This window comes from Mytilus galloprovincialis, chromosome 4 (genome assembly GCF_965363235.1).
Source record: "Mytilus galloprovincialis chromosome 4, xbMytGall1.hap1.1, whole genome shotgun sequence".
In the NCBI taxonomy this organism is placed as follows: Eukaryota; Metazoa; Mollusca; class Bivalvia; order Mytilida; family Mytilidae; genus Mytilus; species Mytilus galloprovincialis.
In genome coordinates, this window is record NC_134841.1 from 61496302 (window position 1) to 61522933 (window position 26632).

At 33.5% G+C, this 26632-nt stretch overlaps 1 protein-coding gene across 1 annotated transcript; it reads right to left on the bottom strand.

Annotated features, from left to right (window-relative positions):
• Nucleotides 1-2365: 2365 nt before the first annotated feature.
• On the bottom strand, nt 2366-25435 carry LOC143072624 (SCO-spondin-like). The gene is made up of 16 exons (XM_076247663.1): nt 25351-25435; nt 22862-24153; nt 21775-21874; nt 20619-20669; nt 19696-19878; nt 16346-16516; nt 15259-15429; nt 14795-14965; nt 12505-12675; nt 11697-11867; nt 10887-11057; nt 10290-10460; nt 9489-9659; nt 6355-6551; nt 5748-5913; nt 2366-2725 (listed from the first exon to the last, which is right to left on the bottom strand). Exons 1-16 carry the CDS (start codon nt 25394-25396, stop codon nt 2646-2648), a joined length of 3483 nt encoding a protein of 1160 aa, XP_076103778.1. The 5' UTR covers nt 25397-25435; the 3' UTR covers nt 2366-2645.
• Between the last annotated feature and the right edge of the window lie 1197 nt (nt 25436-26632).

The window sequence follows — 26632 nt, forward strand, 5'->3', positions numbered from 1 at the left end:
TATTTGAAAAATTTAAAAGTTTTGTAAACAGTTAATTTATAAATATGACCATATCAATGATAATTCATGTCAGCCCAGGAGTGCTGGCTACTGGACTGGTGATACCCTCGGGGAATTAAAACTCCATCAGCAGTGGCTTCGACCCAGTGGTTGTAAATAAACTCATCTTAGAAACTAGGATTAAACTTTGTACTAACGCCAGACGCGCGTTTCGTCTAAAAAAGACTCATCAGTGACGTCCGAATCCAAAAAAGTTAAACAGGCCAAATAAAGTACGAAGTTGAAGAGCACTGAGGACAAAAAATCCTGAACGTTTTGCTAAATGCAGCTAAGATAATCTATTCCTGAGGTAAAAAAACCCTTAGTGTTTCAAATATTCAAAAGTTTTGTAAACAGTTAATTTATAAATATGACCATATCAATGACAATGCATGTCAGCACAGAAGTGCTGTCCCAAATATTTGAATTTCTTTGTTTTTGTAACATTATAAGAAAAGTGGTTTGGTTAGCCTTTAAACCAGGTTCAACCCACCATTTTTTCGTAAAATGTGCTGTACAAAGTCAAAAATACGGCTGTTGTTATAAAATACATGTAGTTGATTTCTATGTTTGTTGGCGCTCGTTTTTGCTGCACTTCAAAGTTCCTGTTATTCCTTTGTTTTCTTCTTATAGGCACTGTGTTACCTTTTCAGTTTGTTACCTTGATTTTTTTCAATCGATTTATGACCTTTGAACACCGGTATACTACTGATGCCGTTAGTAACTGCATCTAAAGTTTACCTTGTTTGTGTTTCTTTAATATGACGCCTTATCAATCGAATATTAGGAAGCACAACAGGCTAATACTTGAACAAGTTAGTGTTAATCTTAACTATACTGTAAAATGTCTGTTAAAATATGAAGTTGAATACAATTGGTATCAAAGTATAAAGCGCAAATATAACTATATCTTTATATTTGCTAGTTCAATATAACAAATGCTGTGTAGTATGTTATCAATCTTAATTTTCTTTTATGTTTTGTTCATTTTCATATATTCTGTATTTGGTCATGTTATTCACGTCATGACATTTGGTGCAAAAAGAGGTTCAACAATCCATTATATAGATGATTGGTCTATGAACAAGAGACTATGTATAATATATCATGTACTGTGTTATAACTATGGATTCTACTAACGAGAAAAGGTAACACTAGACCACCGAAAGCTAAATTTAAATTCAGTCTAGGTGGCCGATTCGTCTAGAGCGCTGGACGCAGTGCAGTCGGTGGTGTCACGACATCTCAAATATCATGATTTCAAATTCCGGCGAACAAAGACCAAACATTTGTTTCGACAAATTTGAAGATTTGGTATTGTTGTGCTGTTATTTAGAGTTATAATGAATATAGCTTTTGTCTGCTCTATGGTCGGGTTGTTGTCGCTTTGACACATTCCCCATTTCTTTTCTCAATTTTGATATGTTTTCAGCCATGTATCACATTCACTGGGATCCATTTGATGGATCTGTCGTAGAGTTGTAACTTGTTTAGACGTACTTATCAAATAGTTATTTCTGTGACTGCATCTTACGATCCTTAGAGACCGATGATTTAGCTTATCTGCAATCAATTCCACCTTCATGTCTCATATATAGTGTACTGTGATAAAGATAACAATAGGCAACCGAAAGCTGAATGTTAAGTTCAGTCTAGGTGACCGAGTGGTCAAGAGCGCTCGACATAGTGCAAGCGGTGTTGTCTCGATCCTTCAAATCACGGCGAAGAAAGAACAAAAATTTGCTACTGCAAATTTAAAGATTGATATTGTTGTGCTGATATTAAGAGTATGAGTGTGCGTTTGCATGCGTGTCAAATATTTCCTCATTGCTGATTTTCGTTAAATTGCGGTAACTCTAGTTGGTTATTCTCCCATTAGCAATTAAATATCATTTTTTTTATTATGGTGGTCTAGTTTAACTTTGTTTTGTTGGTAATTATCATTTGAATAGTGATTAATGATGAAAGTCATATAATTATGATTTATTCAAAAGTTCCTATAAAAAGGTATAAAACAATAGAACAAACATATAAGATAAGATAACACAAAACAAAATTAAAAAATGAAGAAACAATTAACAGACATTGCCGTTTGTTAGTCAGAAAATCAGTATGAAAATGTCTTGTAATTGTTACACAATACTGTAATGGTATTAATTTTTATCTACTTTCAAATTTCACAGTTGATTCAGTAATATAATTTCATTTCTAATTATTTGAGGGGTTTTATTTTAAATTGTTTTAGAAAACAATTTTTAATGATATTTATTATGTTATAAATGTATTTTTCGAGGATTTTTGTTGTTCGTTCTTTTAAAGAAACGCACTGTAATAATAATAATATGGCAAGCAGTTGCAGATCAGTACGAAAAAAACCTATCAATTGCATAGAGATATGTGCATAAAATACAGCAAGATATGTGCATAAAATATGTATCAGTTTCATTGAGCTACATTCAAGGATATATTTGCGCTTTATTTTTTCATACAGTTTGATGTCTAGGACTTTTATATACAACTCAATTTTTTCAACTAGTTGACAAAATAGGTTAAATCATATATAAACGATATAAGCCATGTATCTCATTATATCATTATCAAGTTCATTAATACCACAACACTGTCAACAGCATCCTTATTGTTCCAATCATACATACAACAGTCACCAGTGATATGGTCGATATTTCTGAAACAGAGTAAACAATTATATTGAATTTCCGTCTCCGGATAAAATTTTAAAGCCCTTAATGGAGTTCAATCTACCATTTTTACTACAGTCTACCAAAGAGTAAAATCACAGGACAAAATATGAATAGCCTTTTTACCGATACGTTTATTTTCAAACCTAATTTCAGTGATATTTCAGGATAACCCCAAAACGTTGAAAAGTATCTAATTCCCATAAATTATATTTATGTAACGGTTTTCACATGTTAATATAATAGAAAAGTCGTCTCATCTGTAAGTTAACGACTGCGTCCTATTTTAAATATTTCATTTGAGTGATGAATTGCATTATGGGTGATGTTTGAATAGCAAGAGACGTTTATCATATTGCCGCATTGTCAATACTTGTTGAATTGCATTATGGGTGATGTTTAAATAGCAAGAGATGTTTATCCATGTTGTTGCATTGTCATAACTTGTTGAATTGTATTATGGCTGATGTTTGAAAAGCAAGAGACGTTTATCCTATTTTCCGCATTGCCATAACTTGTTGAATTACATTATGGGTGATGTTTGAATAGCAAGAGACGTTTATCCTATTGCCGCATTGTCATAACTTGTTGAATTGCATTATGGGTGATGTTTGAATAGCAAGAGACGTTTATCCTATTTGTCTCATTGACACAACTTGTTGAATTACATTATGGGTGATGTTTGAATAGCAAGAGACGTTTATTCTATTGCCGCATTGTCATAACTTGTTGAATTGCATTATTGGTGATGTTTGAATAGCAAGAGACGTTTATCATATTGCCGCATTGTCAATACTTGTTGAATTGCATTATGGGTGATGTTTAAATAGCAAGAGATGTTTATCCATGTTGTTGCATTGTCATAACTTGTTGAATTGTATTATGGCTGATGTTTGAAAAGCAAGAGACGTTTATCTTATTTTCCGCATTGCCATAACTTGTTGAATTACATTATGGGTGATGTTTGAATAGCAAGAGACGTTTATCCTATTGCCGCATTGTCATAAATTGTTGAATTGCATTATGGGTGATGTTTGAATAGCAAGAGATGTTTATCCTATTTGTCTCATTGACACAACTTGTTGAATTACATTATGGGTGATGTTTGAATAGCAAGAGACGTTTATTCTATTGCCGCATTGTCATAACTTGTTGAATTGCATTATTGGTGATGTTTGAATAGCAAGAGACGTTTATCATATTGCCGCATTGTCATAACTTGTTGAATTGCATTATGGGTGATGTTTGAATAGCAAGAGACGTTTATCCTATTATGCATTGTCATAACTTGTTGAATTGCATCATGGGTGATGTTTGAAAAGCAAGAGACGTTTATCCTATTTGTCGCATTGCCGTAACTTGTTGAATTGCATTATGGGTGATGTTTGAATAACAAGAGACGTTTATCCTATTTGCCTCATTGCCACAACTTGTTGAATTACATTATGGGTGATATTTGAATAGCAAGAGACGTTTATTCTATTGCCGCATTGTCATAACTTGTTGAATTGCATTATGGGTGATGTTTGAATAGCAAGAGACGATTATCATATTGCCCCATTGTCAATAATTGTTGAATTGCATTATGGGTGATGTTTGAGTAGCAAGAGACGTTTATCCTATTATGCATTGTCATAACTTGTTGAATTGCATCATGGGTGATGTTTGAAAAGCAAGAGACGTTTATCCTATTATGCATTGTCATAACTTGTTGAATTGCATTATGGGTGATGTTTGAATAGCAAGAGACGTTTATCCTATTATGCATTGTCATTACTTGTTGAATTGCATCATGGGTGATTTTTGAAAAGCAAGAGACGTTTATCATATTGCCGCATTGTCATAACTTGTTGAATTGCATCATGGGTGATGTTTGAATAGCAAGAGACGTTTATCCTATTATGCATTGTCATAACTTGTTGAATTGCATCATGGGTGATCTATATTGCTTCATGAGATTTGAATATTGGCCAGCTACTGTTGCACCTTATTTGTCATAATATATTGATAACCAGGATATATTAAGTGAAAAAGAAAATAATAAACTTGCTTGCAATTTAACGGAGGTCTACATTGTACATACTGAAGAATTGAAAAACCGATAATAAATTCTCGAAAATTTATGTACTTGCACTTGCGAAAATATATACAAATATTTCAAATAATGTAAAGATAAAACATAAGACAGATCCCTGCACTACACATAATACATATACTACATAAAATGTAAAACAAAAACACCGTGCAATATTTTTGGAGTATAATCCATTCAATAATGTATGGATTATGAACTTCTAATTAAAAACAAAATTGAATGTGTTTAAAATACTTGAATGTCTAAGTTTTACTATAAAAAAAGAATACGGACACATTTTTGTAAAAGAAAATCATTCATATTATTAAAATCTTTATAAATGCAAATTTTTTAATTGATGGCTTCCCCTACATTAGTGAGCCGATATTTTCCCGTATGCAATAACATAAACAACAAGATCTCTCGTCAGAACTTCAGTCACCACACAGTAACAAAGTGTGAGAAGAAACCCGTGATGAATGAATGTAAATAAACATGTACGGGAAGGGAAATAGTAATATCTGGTTCTCCAAGAATTGACAGCTCTAAGGAAAAGTTTTATAATAACTTCCCAGTTAAAATAATAAAAATATTATATGGCTTTTAAATTTACTCATGTTCATTTGATCACGTTCTCTGTGTTGATTGTTTACCCATGTTACGATCCAACTAACTTTGGCAACAAACTCGGGAGTTAATTATCTCAACAATCTTAGAATGCCATTTGATTTTTGATAATACGTTATAGATTCGTAATAAATGTAAAACAACCCGTACATACATGACTCAGTTTCGTATGTATGAATGCATTGATATAATAATTATATATCACATTATAATTATAAGAAACTCGTTTTATATGGCTTTAAACTTTTTGTAAAAAATGAATGTCAAAATTCTATTTATTGTTTACGAGTCTTTCAGAAGTTACTTACTATCAGCACCGCTAGGACAAGTCGCTAAAACATATGGATCACAACTGGCAAATGACGTTGTCTCATCGCTGCCATCCTCGCAGTCTTCGTCGCAGTCACATTTAAATGCCTCATCAATACAAGAAATGGACCCATGCTGACATGAAAACCATCCCGTTGGACATGTCTACCAAGAAAACCAATACATTATTTAATAGACATTAAGGAGAAATAACTTTGTCATCTAAAACTTATGTTTCAATTTAAATCAGTTCAGACCAGTTTGATAAATTTTGATAAACCATATATTCATTTCAAAAATGAACTCGACATTTTCTACCAAATCATTTGATTTTTTCAGTTTAGTCCAGGATGGTGCAAAATCTGTATTATTCAAATTTGCTGATTTTCATAGCTGAATACGGAAAAATTTGAAATGAGATAAAAAATAATGCAACATATACATATTTTATTTAATCATCAGTTTTTATCAATGTCTGTAGTTTAGTGTGTTTTGTTTTCAACTTCCTTTTCACTCTTTTTTACACAAATGAACAATTCATAACATAAGAACAATAACATCAATAAATGTATTTAGAAATACTACAACTTAACCACTGAAACCTACTTGTACGTATGCCCCATATCCTGACGTTGGACAAGCTTGTATGTTGCAGTTGCCATATTCGCTCGATGAACCACTACAAGGAAGTCCGCCATTATCTGGCCTTGGATCATCACATACTCTCATTCTTGATTGACGACCACCACCACAAGAAACTGAACACACACCCCAAGACTGCCATTGTCCCCATGCCCCATCAACTGTTTGGAAAAATTTGCAATGTGTGAATACAATTATCTTATGGAAGAAAATACAGAAATAGATAAATATAAATAATTTAAGTGGGGTATTTTTCAGGTATTCCGTGGTTCGACAAAACCTATACTGAGCGCCAATGAAACACAACACTTGGTTTTTCAAAATTAAAATTTATATTAGAAATGATAATCCTTCAAAATAAATTGTTCTTGAAAATTAACAATTTTAACAATAGAACGATATCAAACAAAAATGTTTCATTGTCATCTTTCGGGCACAATAGGTAAACGAAACATCCAATAAGGAATCATCAACTCACATACCTAACAAAAATTGTTACAACCCAGAGGTGCAGCGCAATCTCGACAGCGCCGTAGAATTGATCATCCCGGACGTTTAATGTGATCCCGAGGAATGTCATTCCACTTGTCCCGCAAAGCAAACTCAAGCTGACTTTATGACATTGGTGGTGGTTTTCATCGTCTAAACCATGTCAAATCTGGTGCAAAATTTGCTCGATCGGACCAAAATCCGACGAAAAGCCTGACTGTTGGCCAAGGCGAGTCCAAATGTCTATGTAGCCACCACTGACGGTTTTTGGTACATAATGAATGATTTTTGGTCTACAGAATTCAATGTTTTCGCCAGACGGCCGTTTAGATGTCACTAAGGAAAGACTGTGGTGCTCTTTTCGCAAATGGTGCTTTACTGAAATTGCTCCAAAGGTTCTACCGGGACTACTATTGAACTCTCGTGACCTTTGGACAACAATCAGAGTCGATATCGGATATGTTAAAGACCAAATGTATCGGTCTTGCTGGGCGTTTCTTGCTTTTTGTACCCCGGGATGTGGCTTATCATTAAATGATTCATTTTGGTTGAATTTGTGGATGTTTTTAGTTATTGTAGAGGCTACAACTTCAGTCTTCTCGTAATTGTATGCTGTGAAAGGCTTCATTGGATCATGCCAAATTTATTGACAATTAAGCTGGGAAAATTCACGATATTAGCCAAGCTTTAAATGACAAAATCGTAAAAATGGTGCGTATGTTGAAAAGCGGTGAACTCGGTTTATGTTCGTTCAAAATAACCCTTGCTTCGCATTTGTTCCAAAAATCACTCAACAGTAAAGTTGTCGACAATTGTCTTAAAAGTGATTTTCAACCAACTATACAAAGTTCTAATATAAATAAAATAAAAATTATAAGATTTTTTTAAAAATAAAAATGTTGCGTTTTCATTGGCACTCAGTATATATTTTAGCAAAGTTTTAAAATTTTAACACAAACAACCCCTTCCCCCTTATATTCCATATCAGTAACCAAATCAGGCTGGCGTCCATAAATGTTCGAGGGAATAACTACAACAAAACAAAAAACTCTTGGGCCAAAAGCTTCCTTGTAAGTGCAGGAGCCACCGATCAACAGAATCATTTAAGGAATAGTAAACTCTAAGATATATCCTCCTTTTACTGATGCTGCTGGAATGATGTTCAATAGAAACGAATGATTTACATTAGAAAACCGCCATTTATTTGCTGCCATTGGATAATCAAAAATTCTTATTTTTTAATTTCATTTAGTATCACAATTGACAGAACACATAACCCAAAACGCTATTGTCCAATTGCACGATGCTTTTATTTTGTTTAAAATAATTATATCAGGATGTGTGAAAAAAACTTATCAAAGATACCAGGTCTACGATTTTGTACGCCAGATGCACTTTTTGTCTTCCCCTGACTAATCAGTGACACTCTCAAGATCAACACTGTTACAAGGCTAAGTAAGATACCAAGTTTAGTAGCATTCAGGACCCAAATTTCTGAAATATTTTTACTAAATCTAGTTACGGTAATCTATTTTTGAGATAGGAAATTCTTAGTATTTACAACCATAAGTGCCGACGCCTGGTTTGGTTGTTCACAATTCTCTATGGACGACAAGTTTAAAGATAGTCATTTTTAAGTATGATATTGCCATTGACTCCATATGTTACTATCCAATAGTTTCCGCTCGTTTAAAAACAAAATAAGTTTTAGACAAAGCGATTTTTAAACTTTTATATAAAAAAGAAGATGAGGTATGACTGCCAATGAGACAACCGTCCACAAGAGACCAAAATGACACAAAAAATTAACAACTATAGGTCACCGTACGGCCTTCAGCTTAGTTTACATATTTTAGTTTGTGATTATGTCAGTTCATCTATCAACTATTAGTGATGGGTCAATGATATAAGGTATGCAGATGTATATGAATTGACCCATCGTATTGCGGTGGAAATTATTTCCCCCCTCACCCCTTTTCAGTCGCGGTTCATTGATTCTGAATGTTTGCCATTATTTATATGTTACAGTTTGTGATTAAATTTTTAGACAAAAGACTAATGTTAAATCAATGATACTAGTATTTGTTATGCAGTTGTGTTTGCATTTGAATGTTTCTTTTCCATGGAGATTATATGGCTCTACCCTCTCATCATGGATAATTGACTATGAAACTTTGACATAGTTTTACAAGTGAAAGTTTGGGTTTGGCTTAGTTTAAAGGGAATTCACCACTAAAGATAGGTCGATGGTATGTGGTATGCAGTCTTATTAGCATGTCATTTAATATTCCTATGGAGGTTATTTGGCCCTGCACCTTTAGTCATAGCTCATTGACTTTGAATGCTTTGCCTAGTTTATATGTTTAATTATTGCCATTTTAATTTCAATATTTGCATTATTCCATCAAAATTGAAAAACACGCAGTTTGTTCATTTTTGTTTTATTCTTTTAATAATAAATTGAAAAGATCTTTTGTGGCATAACAATATTGATTAATATCAGAACGTTAAATCAGATTTAAAATCTCCCCAACTTAAAAATCTTTGAAAAGAAATCAGTCAGCTATACATGAATACTTTTTCACTTATCAAACTTGGTTGATACTTACCTATGCAACTTTGAGTATTACACGATTGTGTTTCCTGACCATTGCCAGCGCAAGGTGCTCCATTATATTGTGCAGTAGGATTTGTACACGACCTAGTGCGATCTTGTGTTCCGCCATCACATGTTACGGTGCAACTCCCCCATGATAACCAATTTGACCAATCGCCATCAACTATATATCATAAAGGACAATACATAAATTGTTGTACACAGTAACATAACAGAATATAGATTAAAAAAGTAAGCTAGGAAAGATTCATTGACTCATGATCAATACAAGTATTTACAATTATAATTTTTTATCTTAAAAAATTCAAACTTTAACACCAAAAGTTGACAAATCGACACGAGATTGTGATAAATTTTCAAAGGAATTTGTGAAATATTTTGATACATAGACGAAAATAACAACTTTTAAAACAAATGATGATTACCTTAGCCGTATTTGGCACAACTTTTTAGAATTTTTGGTCCTCAATGCTCCTCAACTTTGTACTTATTTGGCTTTATAACAATTTTGATCTGAGCGTCACTGATGAGGCTTATGTAGACGAAATGCGCGTATGGCGTATTAAATTATAATCCTAGTACCTTTAATAAATAGTAACAATGATATAGGAATCAATAATTATCCAAAAATAGATGACGTTATGTTTTCGCACAGCAATATAATTGTAACTCAGTCTAGTTCAGTATAAAATGCTTTCGTAAGAACAATTTTCATTATCAAATGGTTTTGTGTAAAGTTTTAATTACAACAGTTTGAATTTTTGCCTGGAATCTTAATTAATATTTTACTTACTTGGACATGGTGTTAGAGTACATGTTTTTGTTGTTGCAGCTGACCCAACACAATTGGCACCACTATAAGCTGGTGCAGGATTAGCACAAGTTCTGGATCTATCCTGTGTACCACTTGCACATGTTACAGAGCAACTTCCCCATGCACCCCATACAGCCCACATACCATCAACTTTGAGATTGTATAAAATATTTAGTTTTATCTTTCATAAATTCTTGGAAAATTGAAATTCAACGCACTCAAAATTAAAGGATCTCATGTTATAAACGTTCTTGAAATATACCCTTATAAAAGACAGGTATGTACAAAAAAGTGAAGTGCATATTTCAACAATATCAATTCATTTACTATTTACAACAAATAAACAAATTTCGAGCACGTTCTACTAGGCTTTTGCTAAAGCATAAAAAAACGAGATTATGAAAAATAAAATATGAACAATAATATTAAGCATGATATAGCTATTTAAAAAATAAATCATACAAATCTAAATAATGTACGTGTTGTCATATGTTTCGTCACTTTAATAATAACTTGAGAATTGTATACTAGTATATGTTTCATAACTGCATATTCCAAAATTGTTATAAGACATACCTGGACAAGGGACTTGAGTACATGTCTGTATATCTGTACCCGAACCACTACAGCTTTGTCCAGAGTGTTGTGGTGCTGGACTATCACATTGACGTTGCCTGGTTTCGGTGCCACTTGCACAGGATACGGAGCAAGTTCCCCAAGAAGCCCAACTTCCCCAGTTACCATCAACTAAGCAATGTGTGTAAGAAGAAATAATATTTTAACATATGTAATAAGCAACATTATGGATTTTCAATTTTTGTTGACAGTAACACTTAAGCTTCAAGACAGTGTTAGGCAATAACATTGATTGCGATGATGTTTTAAGGTTCAATTTCATAAATCAAGTAGTTTGAATTGGAATATTATTTGATGATGTTTGTGTTCTCTAGAAATTTTTAATATTCTTGAGTTTCAATGTTTACCACGAAGAGAACCAGAAAAGGGCAGTTGTTAAAGAGTAAAAGGTCGGGTGATTTTGCTTTGTAACAAGGCGTCCGAAGCGTTTTTTTTTTTTTTTTATATATATTTACCGATGAACATATGTATCCGATTTAGAGTTAGAGACTAAAATATTTACAGTTTATATTTTATTGCAGGATAAGGAATATTTTGTTTTGTTTACTTAAAGTTTATATACAGTTTTAAACAACTGTTAATTTTACTCGATTTAACCTGTAAAATGAGTTCCACACTTCTTATCCATCCTTCCACAAAAGGCTGATTCCAACATTTAAAGAAATTCAGCAAAATGTTAGAGTGTTCAGTTAACATGTTCACTTCTGAAAATATTAATGCATTTTTTTAAATTTTATTTACTACACTAACTTGGACATGCGACTTTAGTACATGTCTGTGTTTCTGTACCGGAACCGCTACAGTCCTGACCATTGTGTTTTACAGCTGGACTGTCACATTGACGTTGTCTGGTTTCGGTTCCGCTTGCACACGTGACGGAACAAGTTCCCCAGGATGCCCAACTTCCCCAATTACCATCGACTAAGAAGTGACAGGAAGAATAATAATGTTTTAACATAAGCAACATTGTGGATTTCTACTTTCTAGGGATAGTTGGTACCAATTACGGTTCAAGACAGTGTTAATAATATAGATTACGATGATATTTTTAAGGTTCAATTTCATTAATCAAATAATTCATAAAATAATTCATCAACTATCGCATTTTGAATATTGTTAACATGTTTATGTTTTTTTTGTGTTCTTGTGTATTAAAGTTTGTCGTGTAAAAGGTAGAGCTCTATGGTTCTTTTGTAGTTTACTTCTTTATAAGGGAACAACAGAACACAGTTTGAAAGAATGCAGTTCTAAATATCAATCGATTTGGTGTCGTGTTTGCAGTTCAAACCCAATCGTCTTTGATAAAAATAAAAATGAATAATTTGAAATTATTATGGTCCGAATCCCTTTCCTGGATTTACCGATGTATAATCCAGGAAAGGACAATCTATAGATTGGAGATAAAACACAAAAGGCATATGAATTATAACTTATTGCAGATTAAAGATTTCTTTCTTTATGTTTAGTTAGAATATAGTTTTAAAACAACTGCAATTTTTACTCGACTTAACCCGACCAATTATTCAATTTCATTACTAGAATGATCATCTATACTTACTTGGACATGCGACTTTAGTACATGTCTGTGTGTCTGTACCCGAACCGCTGCAGTCCTGTCCGTTGTGTTGTGCTGCTGGACTGTCACACAAACGTTGTCTGGTTTCGGTTCCACTTGCACACGTTACTGAACAGCTACCCCAGGACGCCCAACTTCCCCAATTACCATCAACTGAAATGTCAATTAAAATGGAAATAGTAACGTTTAGTATAACATGTATAAAATATACTCTTATGTTATGTATTTATTACTCCGTCATTTAACACAAGAGAAACTGTATCGGTCATCTAAGTCTCTGTGCATCATTGATAGTAACACTCTCCGATGGTGTTATTTGGTTATTACTGCTACATATTCTATCTATCTTCTTTATATTTTGTTCAGACCCACAAAAAAGAGTAAAGAATCGTCTTTTAAAGACAATCACTCCTGCAAAAATTCGACTATAATATCGACAACATTTGATTTTTTTAAGGTCTTCACTTTTATTTTTTAAAGTGTCTATTTATCTTTTATAAGGCTTAAACCACAAAACTGGTAAACATGGTCATTACAGAGCAACCATTCCTGTAGGTAGTCGATTGACAATTACGGCAATGTGGACACATTTGATCTTATCTGGCTAATCATTTTTGCTATTAAAGTGTCAGTCCTATATTTTATAATTTTCAAGATAAAACACTCAAAAGGGTAAACATCATCATTGAAGAGCAATATTTCCAGTAAGGAGTCGTCGGCTGATTTCAGCAAGCTGATTTATTTGTAGATCTAGTTTTGCTTTATTATCATAATCTTCAAGATTCTAGGAATACAATTGGCTAAAAATTGCCATAAAAGGGCAATTTTTTCAATAAGAAGTCTACGAGCGATTTGGTTATGTTGGCTTATTTGTAGATCTTGTGTTGCTTATCTTATTCTTGCTTTTTAAAGTGTCTATCTATATATTATAGTTTTCAAGATAAGAGACAAAAACACAATAAATGCATAAAAAAGTCAATAAAGAGCAATAACTCTATAACGAGTGATCGGACGATTTTAGCGATCTAACGTATTTGTAGAGTTTTTCTTGCTGAATATTTCTTTTTATTAAGTTAACTTTTTAACTATCTATTAATTATTTTAGTTCTTTAAGTCATATGAAACTTCAAATTAAATAAAAATGATGCATATGTTTTTTTATAACTAAATGGCTAGCTTTTATTATAAAACTATGTGCATATACCTTTTTCTGAATGAAATTTTTTTAATAAGTCCAAATTTAGAAGAAATTGATGTTTTTAAATTATTGAATTTCAAGGCAATAATTCGCCAACATATTTTCCGTATGCAGTTACCTCAGCGTGGCCTTTCTCGTAAAAATCAGGTGATCGCAATACGCAAATAGAAAGGGAAAACCCAAATTGGCAGAGAGAGTCAACGAACGTAAACATCGCTCCAATATCGAAATAAACTATATCTTATTGTACATGTCATACACGTGCTTACCTCAATATACATGCTTAATTCTTTGTTGATTGTTTACAAACGTGACAAGCTTTAAAACACGACAATTAATTTGCTGCCATATTTTCACATCAACACTGACCGAGTGAAATATTTTCATGACGATTATACGTTCTAAATTATAATCCTGGTACCTTTGATAACTATTATGGATGCGTAAAAAATGATAAAGCCGTGCAGAGAAGACTAAGTTTATTATATGTGCATGCATTGGTTCAATGATTGGATGAACACTCGTTTCAGTTGACTTTGGTTTTGGTAATATTTTGCATACAGATTTAGGCTCGTTCGACTATAACTGAATATCGAAAAAATAATGAATTAACATATTTAATTTTTTTGGATAAATGATTGCTTGAATTCTTTTAAGCCAAAATCATAAAAATTATGCAAAATGTTAACAAAATATGTGACATAGCCTATTTACTGTAACTTGACCTTAAGATATAAGGCAAAAACGCAAAAAAAAAAAAGATAAACAAAAAATCGTAATTAAAGGGCAAAATCTCCAGACGATTTCGGCAATATAAACTAATTGGTAGATATTTTCCTGTTGAGCATTTGCACATGGAAAATTTGTCTTTAAATCTTATAATTTTGAAGATACAAAGCAAAAATTTGAAAAATAAATAAAAAATCTTTATTAAAAGGCAATAACCCCCGCTGTTAGAAGTCGTCTGACAGTTTTGACGTAAAGGTAGAAAGGTAAATACTTCATACCATGAGGTATTATCAAATTGATGTCGATTTTTTCCAATATTTCTAAATGATATATCTAAGAACGTACCTGGACATGTGACTTGTGTACATGTCTTTGAGTCTGTGCTTGAACCACTGCATACTTGCCCACTGTGTTGTGGTGTAGGGTTATCACACTGACGTTGCCTCGTTTGAGTTCCGCTTGCACATGTTACAGAACAAGTTCCCCATGATACCCAATTGCTCCACTGACCGTCAACTACAGAAACAAATTAAACGTCTGTGACGGAATAGTTTTGTGTATTTAAAATTTCAACACAGTATTTAGAGGAGTTTTGAATAAAAAAAAAATAAATAGTTTCTTCATGCTGCAATGTAGTAACATAACGTCTCTAAAATATCTTAATGAAAATACATAAAAAAAGTAATCGATTGAAACCTTTAACCTTAACTTAACAGCGTTTAATAATATCGTGTCCTAGTTTTATTTATGCGACTGAAAGACGACTTTCTTGAAAATGTGAAATGAACTTAAGACATAGACATACTTACTAGGACAGGCAATAAGAGTACAAGTTTTAGTTTCTGAACCGGCGCCACTGCAGTCCAATCCATTGTTAGCTGGTGCTGGGTTGGAACATGCTCTACTTCTACTTGAGATTCCACTTCCGCAACTCAGAGAGCAAGAGGTCCATGTCGTCCAATCTGCCCAGTTACCATTTACTACAATATAAGATAACATCTAAAGACTGTTATATGCTCATTGCTGCTCAAAACTAAGGTTTCCAATCGTATGTTAAAGACAAAACCTCTCAATGTCTTCTTTCTAGATGACTGAAAAACCGAACCTCATTTGAAGGATATATACAATTTATATTTATATGATATAATCATTTTAAATTCAATGGAAAATCAGAAGCGAAGAAGGTCATATGTCAGTTTAGAAATTTCTTATCTACTCTTACTCCTTGGTATTTTATGTCTTATTTAATTGCTATTTATCAAGGTTTAAAAACAAGGTTGTTCCCTTGTTTGTTAGTTTTTTAACACAAACGAAAAAAATGTGTCCTACCACCAATACATATTAACTAATCTAATCCTTAACAGACATACACTATTTTCGGTGTGTTTACTGTAAATGCAAAATGTTATTACTATATACTTCTTTAAAAATTTGGATATTTTGTTAAAGCCAATAATAATGGAAACTATATAAAGTACAGCACAGATCAAACAAATCAACGAGAACCGTGGTGTAGTGGTTAGTGCATCGGACTGCTAACACAAAGGTTCCTGATTCGATCCCCTCTCCGGGGGGGGGGGGGGGAATTTCAGGGACTGAATTATCTGCTCTCCTTTGAAACCATTTGCGAGTATGGTCTTGAGGAAACGATGATAGTCCATCGGAAGGGGATGATAAATGACTGACCCGTGTTAAGAGAGAGAGAGTCATATCTCTTGAACATAAAAGACATCCTTGTAGATATCGAAAAAGATCATGCTAATGTCGCTACAAGGCAGCACTCGCACCCGCAAAGTGGAAAGGGGTTAATATAAGTTGCAATAACTTGTTTCCAATCCACTATAACGAAACATGTTAAAACTAAACTAACAAATCAAAATGTAAACGAAGCCTTACCTGCACATGATGCCATGGTACACGTTTTTGAGCTAGTACCTGAACCACTACATTGGTTTCCATTGTGTGCAGGAGTAGGATTATTACAGGATCTTGTCTTTGTTTGATCGCCAGTTCCACAAGTTACTGAACATGAGCCATAAGAACCCCATGATCCCCAGTTTCCATCAACTGAGGAAAAAACAACATTAACGTGAAAAAAATATCTGTATCTAACTCTTTCACATAGGTACTTAGATATCACTCACAATTGAAAATAGTCTAAATAAACTCAGAGAGATAACTTAAAACGCAATGAATAACTTTCAAGATCATGCATTTTCTAGTTTTGTTTATTTAAACGTCTTGGTTACAGTATGCCACCAAGGTTAAAATGAGAAAAAGCCTATAATTTCTCATGAATAAGTTTCAAAAAGATTCTTTTAGCAATTATCAAAATAATATTCAAAAAAGAGTAAGATAAATATCTTGCACTAAAGGTTGGCACTAACTTCGATGAACTTTTATGAAAGTTTAAAATGAATTCCTCGCAACAGATGAGGTGCCAATTCAAATTACAAAATCTCAGAAACATTTGTAGATTTGACTTTGATAGAAGCACAATTATTTATACTCTTTCTTTATCTATTTCAAATGCACAATGAAAGCCATCAAACATATAAAAAATGGTAAAATTACAATACAAGAAAATGTAAGAGTGCATCTAAAATGTATCAATAAGAAAGCAAGCATTTAGAAACGTCCGTTATTGCTACATATAGACAACAATATGTGACGAGGATGAACCCACCATTCTAACATTATGTAACATCTTCCGAAAAAGACATAAGAAACCTCCATTGAACAAACGTCCTTATGAAAGATTGTTAAGACATTGTAGTTTTTCGTCTCACTTATCAATGGCAACATTTGTTTCGAGATTTATTTAACATATGCACACATTTTATCTTAAGTGTGTTTAAAAATGCCATTTGTTTGAAATGCAATGACAACATTTGTTAAACAACAAGTTTATGTGAATTGTCCCCCTTTATTGGATCATTATCTGAAATAAATGTAAGACACTTTTAATTAAAGTTGTAATTTTCAATCAATTGTTAATCATTGAATGAACAACTTGTCAACCTTTACAATAAGAAGTATTGAAATATCTATATATTGTTTAATTATTCTAACATGACGTCCTTCAAACGCTTTGAGTACACACCCGTGGTAAAATATGAATATATTGCCAGTGCTGTTCCGATTGTACTCCCACGTCATATGCTTTTTATGAATGAGATACCCGACGTCATAGAACAATGACGTTAGAATGTAAGCATTTTACGGGAAAATACACGCTTGTGAATCCGAAAATCATCACAAGGAAACATACACAAATGATGCTAAAATGTGGCAAAAGCCCTTTATTGTACATCATATAAGACATATAAATAAATCATCAAATTCATCCAAAACTGTCTAAATACATTATTTTAAATAGTTTAAGCATGTCACTAATGCAGTTTGCTGCGTTCTTTTACGCTAGTTTATTAGTGCGTTTATTTATGGGAACGGCAAATATTTGCCTACACCTAGCACGCTTCGATCCAAAAGAATTGCCGTATGTGTCCTATCAGAATCGAAATAATTCGCTCAGGGGTAAAATATTTGTCATAAAGGGCCAACCCGTGGTAAAATCACGATATATTCAAGCCCCCATGAATTATTTCTTAAATAATGTATGCTCAGCTTGAGAAAAAAAACCCACACATTTACTGTTGGATGCAATAGACCTTATAGTTTCATTTACCCTGCCACGTCCAATCTATGCATTTGTTAGATGTATTTCTGTTATGTATCATTCTGATAAGTTAAGTCCTTTTCATTTTTTATTAAAGTTTATTCTTATATTGTACAGTAACGTCACTGTTCCAGGTTAGGGGAGTGCCGGCGCATTCAAACAAGTTTAACCCCGCCACATTCATTCTGTACCTGTCTTGTAATTCAGTGGTTGTCGTGTGTTCTTGTATATTATATTTGTCTTTTGTTAATTATTTTGTTCACAAATGAGGCCGTTTGTTTTCTAGTTTGAATTGTTTAAAATTTGTATATTTCGGAGCCTATCTATAGCCTTTTACCCCATTGTTATATTCTAAGCCATGTCGGTTTTCTTCGTCGATATACAGGGGCATCAAACACATTTAATACTAAATAGCTCAATGATGATTGAGGCAAAGTTTGGACAAATGTAGCCCAGTAATTTTAGGAAAAAGAATTTTCAGACAACGACGACGGACGAAGAATACCATTTGATGAGAAAATCTCACTTGGCCCTTTGGATAGCAATTCTAATCTAAGATCCAATACAAAAATCGCAGCCTTTGTTTATTCTAATTATACTGTGAAATACCAGGGATTAAGTATTTTAACGTCATGGACAGTCGAAGAAGACATGACTTGTGCAATGCCAAAACTAAATGTATCTACAGGCAGTAGGATAGTTAGGAGTTTATCTCTTAATAGATAAAAATAAACGTGTGTGCATCTTTATATATCCCGTTTTTAAAGAATACAACTTTAGTTATGTTTTAATTATCTGCTGACAAAATCGATATTAGTGCCAATGTAAACTATATTCAAAGATCTAATTAAAACATTGGTAAGATACCATTTACTTATACTTTTATGAGTTGATAGTTTTTGTTAAATAGTTATCAAAGGTACCAGGATTATAATTTAGTACGCCAGACGCGCGTTTCGTCTACATAAGACTCATCAGTGACGCTCATATCAAAATATTTATAAAGCCAAACAAGTACAAAGTTGAAGAGCATTGAGGATTCAAAATTCCAAAAAAGTATTAAAGCCTGTATTCATGTTGTTTTTTTAAATACGAAAACAGGGTTAAGTGCAAATATAGCGTACACATTATTCAAGGTATTCTCCAGGGTGATTACAAACATACATGAGCTCAAAATTGTTGTTGTTTGTTGCTTCAGAACTAGATTGCTGAGGAAAAATAAATATCAATATCGCCAGGCGTAGAAAGAGTCGAACATTTGTGACGCACTGTGAGGATATTTGGATAAATGACCTGAATTATGTTAAACTTCTTCGATAACTGATCATTTGCATCATTAGTTTTTTTGAAAGTAAAGACACCAAATGCACATTGTAGAAATGAACTATAACGTTAATACAGGTTTTTTTTTAAATTAAGTTTGAATTGGTTTATTTTTATATTTGTTTTGAAATGACTGCTTATTCATCCGATCTCTGCATGTAAAATTCAGTTTTATCCTAGGTATAAACCTATTTCCAAAATAATCTATTATGATTATGACTATTACCGTTACATCGTAACTTACTTGGACAATAAATAGTGGGTGAACAGGAACTTGACTGACTTGTATCACCTACACACTGTGTCCCATCATACTTTGGTGCTGGATTCGTACAGGTTCTGATCCTGGTATATGTTCCAGACGCGCTAGGATTGCATGATACAGAACAACTACCCCACGATGCCCAATCTGTCCATGCTCCATTAACTGTAATAGGCAAATGTATAAAATGTTCCAATCTGTTATTATTATTTTTTATTGTAAATAGTATTGATAACTCAGTCTTTGATTCGAGATACCACAGGTATGAGGCAGTGTTCATAGACAAAGTGTCGTGGTGATAGAATCGATCTAATGTCAGATGATCATTAACATGAGAACTGTTTCTGCATTGTGTTATTACATTGAAATTAAATTCAACATTGTCTTTAACATTTGAAAACTCGGCTTTCATCTTACTGCGATTGAGTGTTCCTGATGAAGACAAATATTGAAAATCGCGTCGGACACACCAAGATTTGTGAAGAGTAGTTCATTTTCTGGCAATGAGTGGACACCGCTGCATGCTGACAGACTGCTTATTCCGGACGGACATACAGCTCTGTAGGCTGTGATTAAAAAATAACTGCATTTAAAACATACATGGTTACATTGTCTGTTGCAAGAAATTAGATCGTTGAGAAATCAAATTAACCAAATCAGGCAAAATTTACTTTAAATATAAAAGTCGTCAAGTATTATTAAATAAATAATAATGACAAATTCAATAGCGCTCACCTAGCTGGAACTTTTTTAACCAAGAAAGTTCAAATCACGTTGGAAGCTAATAATGAATGAAATATACATGTCTTCTCCATTTGTCGATTAAAAACCTGTCAGCATACTTAGTTCTGACTTATTTTCCAAACATAGTTGTTTCCCTTAGACAGTTCGTCCATACTACTTACTTGGAGGCGGTTTAGCACAGTCTTCATCTGAAACACCATCGCCATCGTCATCTGAATAATACAAATAAAACAAATATCATGCGTTTAGAAGGATAGTAGATAAAAACCCTGGATAATCGAGACGAAGTCACTGGCAGTTTTCGTGATGCATTTGTAGCAGAGGCACTTGTCTCTGAAATAAATGCCTATTTACCTAAACGTATTTTTTTATATACAAGTGACTGTGGTATATAGTCCTTTTTATATGTGATTGGAGTAGTTCGTGTATAACGCTTCTGAAAATTGTCGACTTGCCATTGCAGACCCATCTTCGCTCGCCAAGGGTTACGATCTACTCCCGCTCTCTTCACCCTTGGCGGATTGAGCCAACATTTGTGATATTAATATTGCGCCATCTATCGGAAGATTAAAGTCACGCCCATTCCGAATACATTATTTTTAACCAATGGTAGCACTTGAACTCTTCAGAATGAAGGTAAAATCACGGTAACGTCTAGATTCTACCCACTTGGTAAAGCCGGAGACGAAAATATACGTCAACATTCATGCATTTGTGAATGAAACATACAATGACACTTCTATTAGATGATTAAAAACATTCAAGTTGTCACTAGATATAGTCGTTAGTTTATAGATGTAAAGACTTGTTGCACAATAAACACGTGGCAATTGTTTACAAACACTTTCTACATTTACACGTGATCATGTTATAGGCGCTTTTTGATCGGATGCAGCGAGTTTCTACTGCAACCAATAAAAATCCTTACCTTGTGTCTCCGAAATATTATCTCAATCCGCCAAGGGTGAAGAGAGCGGGAGTGGATCGTAACCCTTGGCTAGCGAAGATGTTGCAGACCGTCTATTTGATTTTGAATGAAATAAATATATCAATTTTGAACTATAAGATTAAAAAAAAAGATATTCTTACGATGGTGTTTATCCAAATGATTGAGTTATGTACTGGCGTTTAACCTTTACTAAGATTAAAGCTCATCACAGATACCAAGCTCATAATTTTGTACACTGGATGCGGTTTTTTTCTTCTCCAAAAGACTAAAATAAAATGCGTTAACAAATCTTACTGATATTGTCTCAGCAGATTAACCGAGAAACAAAAACGTAATTACATCGTCATTTCTTCCTTTTATTACATTACCATTATTTTGATTTGCTGTTGTGCACAGTTCTTCGTCAATAAGGCCATCACAATCATTGTCAATACCATCACCGACGACTGTGACAGTCGGCACACATACCTGCAACGAAAATAAATAAGCAACGGACACAAAGAAAGATACCAGATAAAAGATGTTAATATAAAAATATATGTGTTATGACTTCCAAAAAGACAACTAATCAACAGAGTTCAATTGACCTGTAAGTAAGCAGTTATAGGTAGTCATACATATTTCAACTATGAAAACCAATACTGTATAGTCAGCTACAATTTGCCCCAATGTGACAGACATGAACCAACTACAACCACTGAATTTTAGGCTCCAAACATATACATAATGTGGCGTGTTAAGCATGTATATGAGCAATCAATTCCCCTTAACGAGCTAAATGTGTCACTCTTTCATTTATAATTTCATACGTTTGTTATAACACATCTATAGGTCTTTTCTGATGAGTATATAATAGTTTTGCGGATGCCTTGATAGTGCAAATACAAAAAAATATTAGTTTTACGAAAACAATAATGCAAAGATATCTAATTGTAAATGTAATCTTAAAGTCATATGAGTACGTCATCGAGCCAGCAATCCAACGACATAGCTAATCAGTACATATCTATAATTCAAACAATTTACCAATCTCTAAATCACACTCAGCCAAAAAATAATATGAATAAATGGAACACAGATTATCTATTTTTAACACCAAATAACCAAACAAGATGAAAATATGACACAAAGCAACCACTGATGAGATTACCTGCCTTGGACAGGAAAACGCATATTCGGTGGGCTTATTCTATTAGGAAAACTTTGTGGTTCAATAGTCATAATTTCACACAAATATTAGTGCTTACACATGGCACAGGGATTACTCAAGATAACTAAGTAGAAAGATTATGAGGAAATACTTATCCCTCTATCTTGAATACACAAACGGATAAAGGAAAAGGTGACCAGTATAATATCTTAGAAAAAAATCAACAGAAGGTACAGTAACGGTTGTTTTAGAAATTATTTTCAACAAAATTGCAGTTATCAATATTTGAACTGTCTTTACTATACCGAATTAATTTTTGCCATCCTCATTCCTGTAGTGAACCCATACGTCTCCTTGTTAGCCTTTCCATAAAGAAATCCCCCAAATATAGAAATTGGTGATGTATGGCGAACAGTATGAGATCCTTCCGATACTGAAATGTACCCTCCTACAAGATCGGTATCAGGAATATCGTAGTAAGCAGTATTTGCTGGGAAAGAACCTCCGTTGAGTTTTAGTCCACTCTTATCTGCTTTGTTCACAACAAAAAGGAAAAAGTTTTCGTAACTTCCAGCAGTATATTTAGGTGTCGTAAATGTATAATCGGCAGCATATTGTTCTATAGGTGGAATTATAAGCATAGCGGGATCAGCTGGTTCCGATGAAGACGTCTGACTTTTAACAATCATCACTAGGAATATTGGTTTATCTGCTGTTATATAACAATAATTGTTAGAATTGATCGAAAGTTGTTTTTGGTCACCTAGAGTGGATAAGGTGAATGAATTTGTCGATATCTGCCCATTTTTATTGCATTTATAGGTAACTTGAGTGGAGTCTTCACTAGAAATAAATTTATAGTAATCTCCAATGGTTCTTGCTGGCGTAGGAACAGTTGCAAACCTCTTTCCCCAGGTGTTAACTGGAGTAAGCTGCTCTACCAAGTGATCTTGACTGCTTCCTGATCCGGTGTTTGTTTTCATATTACCACTGAATGCTGAAACAGGCTTGTCGCTAGTGATTCGAGCTCCGGTTAAATCACCTGTGCTTTGAAGATGGATTGCATCAAATCTGTTCAAAATGACAGAAATTGTCTGACCTTTTGAATATTTCTGTCCATTATAGGTCACGCTTCCACAATTTGAACATGATGGGAGCTTTATTTGAACATTGGTTGAGTCGCTCACACCTACAACACATAGTTGAGCCTTACGGTAGGGTGGATAATATGTTACAGCAAAATACTCATCTGATAGGACATCTACAGGGAGACCAAGAAAAGCATCGTTGGATTTTGTCTGTTTGTTTACACCATAGATAACCACCTCATCGTCTGCAGACACAAGAATGCCCTTCGACTCTTTAACTGTTCCTTCCAAACGCAAATTAACATCAATGAAAAGTTGCTTGACGACGCCTGCTGTTACAGTGAACTGTTCGTTGACAGATGGGTTGGTCCATTTAGGTGACGTGACTTCGACGTTTACTGTTGATGTGCGTGATGTTGTTACGAATAATTCCAGATCGTAATCTACTTTATAATTATCCATAAAGGCAATAACAAACTCTGTTCCTCTATTGTCTGGTGCATTTTGTCCTACATTAATCAAAGAAGCATTTTATATTAAACAATCAATTGTCACTACTGGTTTTAGTTATTTTTGCAATACAAGACAAAGGTAGATGAAACCAGAGGCTCTCAAGAGCCTGTATCGCTCACCTGACTCTACTTGGGTTTTTGAAATCATATACAAACGGATAAAATTTGGCTACAAAGTAAAACACTTGGCCAGCACCTCATAAGGAAAGGACTGTTCATGCTATGTTGGATTTCATTCAATTCAGTGGTTCTCTAGAAGAAGACTTTTGTATGCTTTTCCCATAGGGTCCTATGTTAAACTAAGCCCCTGCTGGCAGCCATCTTGGATGATGGATTGGGGACAAAGTAACAACACTTGGTCAGCATCTCATAAGGAACATTCATGCTATGTTTGGTTTCATTCCATTCAGTGGTTCTCTAAAAGAAGTCATTTGTATGCATTTCCCATAGGGTCCTTTGTTAAACTAAGTTCCCCCGCTGGTGGCCATCTTGGATGATGGATCAGCTACAAAGTAACAAAACTTGGTCAGCACCTCATAAGGAACATTTATGCCATTTTTGGTTTCATTCCATTCAGTGGTTCTCTAAAATAAGTCATTTGTATGAATTTCCCGTAGGGTCCTATGTTAAACTAAGCCCCCCGCTGGCGGCCATCTTGGATGATGGATCGGAGAAAAAGTAACAACACTTGGTCAGCACCCCATAAGGAACATTCATGCCATGTTTGGTTTTATTCCATTCAGTGGTTCTCTAGAAGAAGTCATTTGTATGCATTTCCCATAGGGTCCTATGTTAAAAGTAAGTCCCCCGCTGGCGGCAATCTTGGATGATGGATCGGCTAAAAAGTAACAACACTTGGTCAGCACCTCATAAGGAACATTCATGTCATGTTTGGTTTCATTCTATTCAGTGGTTCTCTAAAAAAAAAGTCATTTATATGCATTTCCCATTAAATAGTGAGACCATCTTATTCAACATCAAGATATTTTCCATCGAATATTCCTTTTTTGTTTGATAGTTTTGACGATAACAGTAAAATTGTATTTTAATTAGCTAATTTGTATCCTAAAATAGCACTAAAAAATTTCGTTTGTGTTTCTGCCTTAATATTATGTATATTATCTTGTGTGCTTTGTTTATAGTTGTGTCTTACTATAAACATGAATTAATAAGCCATTCAAAGAGTATACTTACCATATGAAGCAGACAGTAAACTTAATAAAACCGCTAGAAATATCATTCTTCACCAGTCCTTCATAGGCACTATCCCTAATGAAAATCTAAAAAATGAATTAAAAATTAAATAATTGTAGTTTCATCGGGTTCGAACAATCCGGTGGCATCTATACTGTCCCGAATGAAGTAAAATAAACATAAGCAAACCAATTTTACGGCTAACGAGAGGCGAAGAGGTCGAAGTAGTCAAAACAAAGTACTCCAGCATCACTAACCTGTCGACACTGTGGTTGTGAGTTTGATTCTCCCACGTGGCAAGTGCAATTTACTCCAATCTTAATTGACAGGAAAGTCAGTTTATTGTTTATATTCGGTATTTTTCTCACTAACTTCCTCCATCAATAAGATAAATACTGTACTCCATGACATAGCTATTAGTGCTGAAAGTGGCATTAAACACAATCAATCAATCAACCAACCAATCAATCAGTTTGAACAACTTTATGATTGCTGTTAATTCAAAGACAACAATTCTAATATTCACAATCTTATTCAGTCGATGACAGAGAATGTTAACTGAAGACTTAACAATGTTCCTAATTTAGTATTAGAGATTTGAAGAGATATATGAACCAGAGTATATATATCCCAAATCTCCTGTTTGTGAGTCATGAAATACGACTGCATTTTTTATGACATGAAATGATAAAAAAAAATCAAAACATGTTTGCAAATGCAATTCATAAAATGAAAAAAAGAATTCGAACATGTTTGAAAATACATTTCATAACACATTCAAAAAAAGTATCTCGACTTACACCTTGAAGTTTGATACGAATCCTTTGGTTTTGTTGCAGGTATATGTCCTTCTAAATGTTATAATCTGTGAACGTGTGTTCTAGATACCTAAAGTTTATAGTTAATCTAAATGTGCTTATAGGATTATGAAGTCTCCATTTTTGAAGGTGGCATAGGTCATAGTCGTTTTAAACTGAATAGATGGTTGTATTTATTATTCATAATCTATACCTTAATACGATTAAATTATAGGTGTGTTTTATTTCAGGTGCAAACTGAAATAGGCTCCATTGTGAATATTTATTCAGTTTCAATCATTTGTTTCGATTTTTAAATACCTTAATCTCAACTCATATTATTTTAATATTTCTCATTTTTTATGGCGTATTTTTGCCTGTGATACAATTGACGAATTGATAATGATAAAAAACTAAATACCCCAAAATAGTAAATGAAATTTATTTCCGCACACTGATTTCCCCATCTTTATATAGTATCGTTT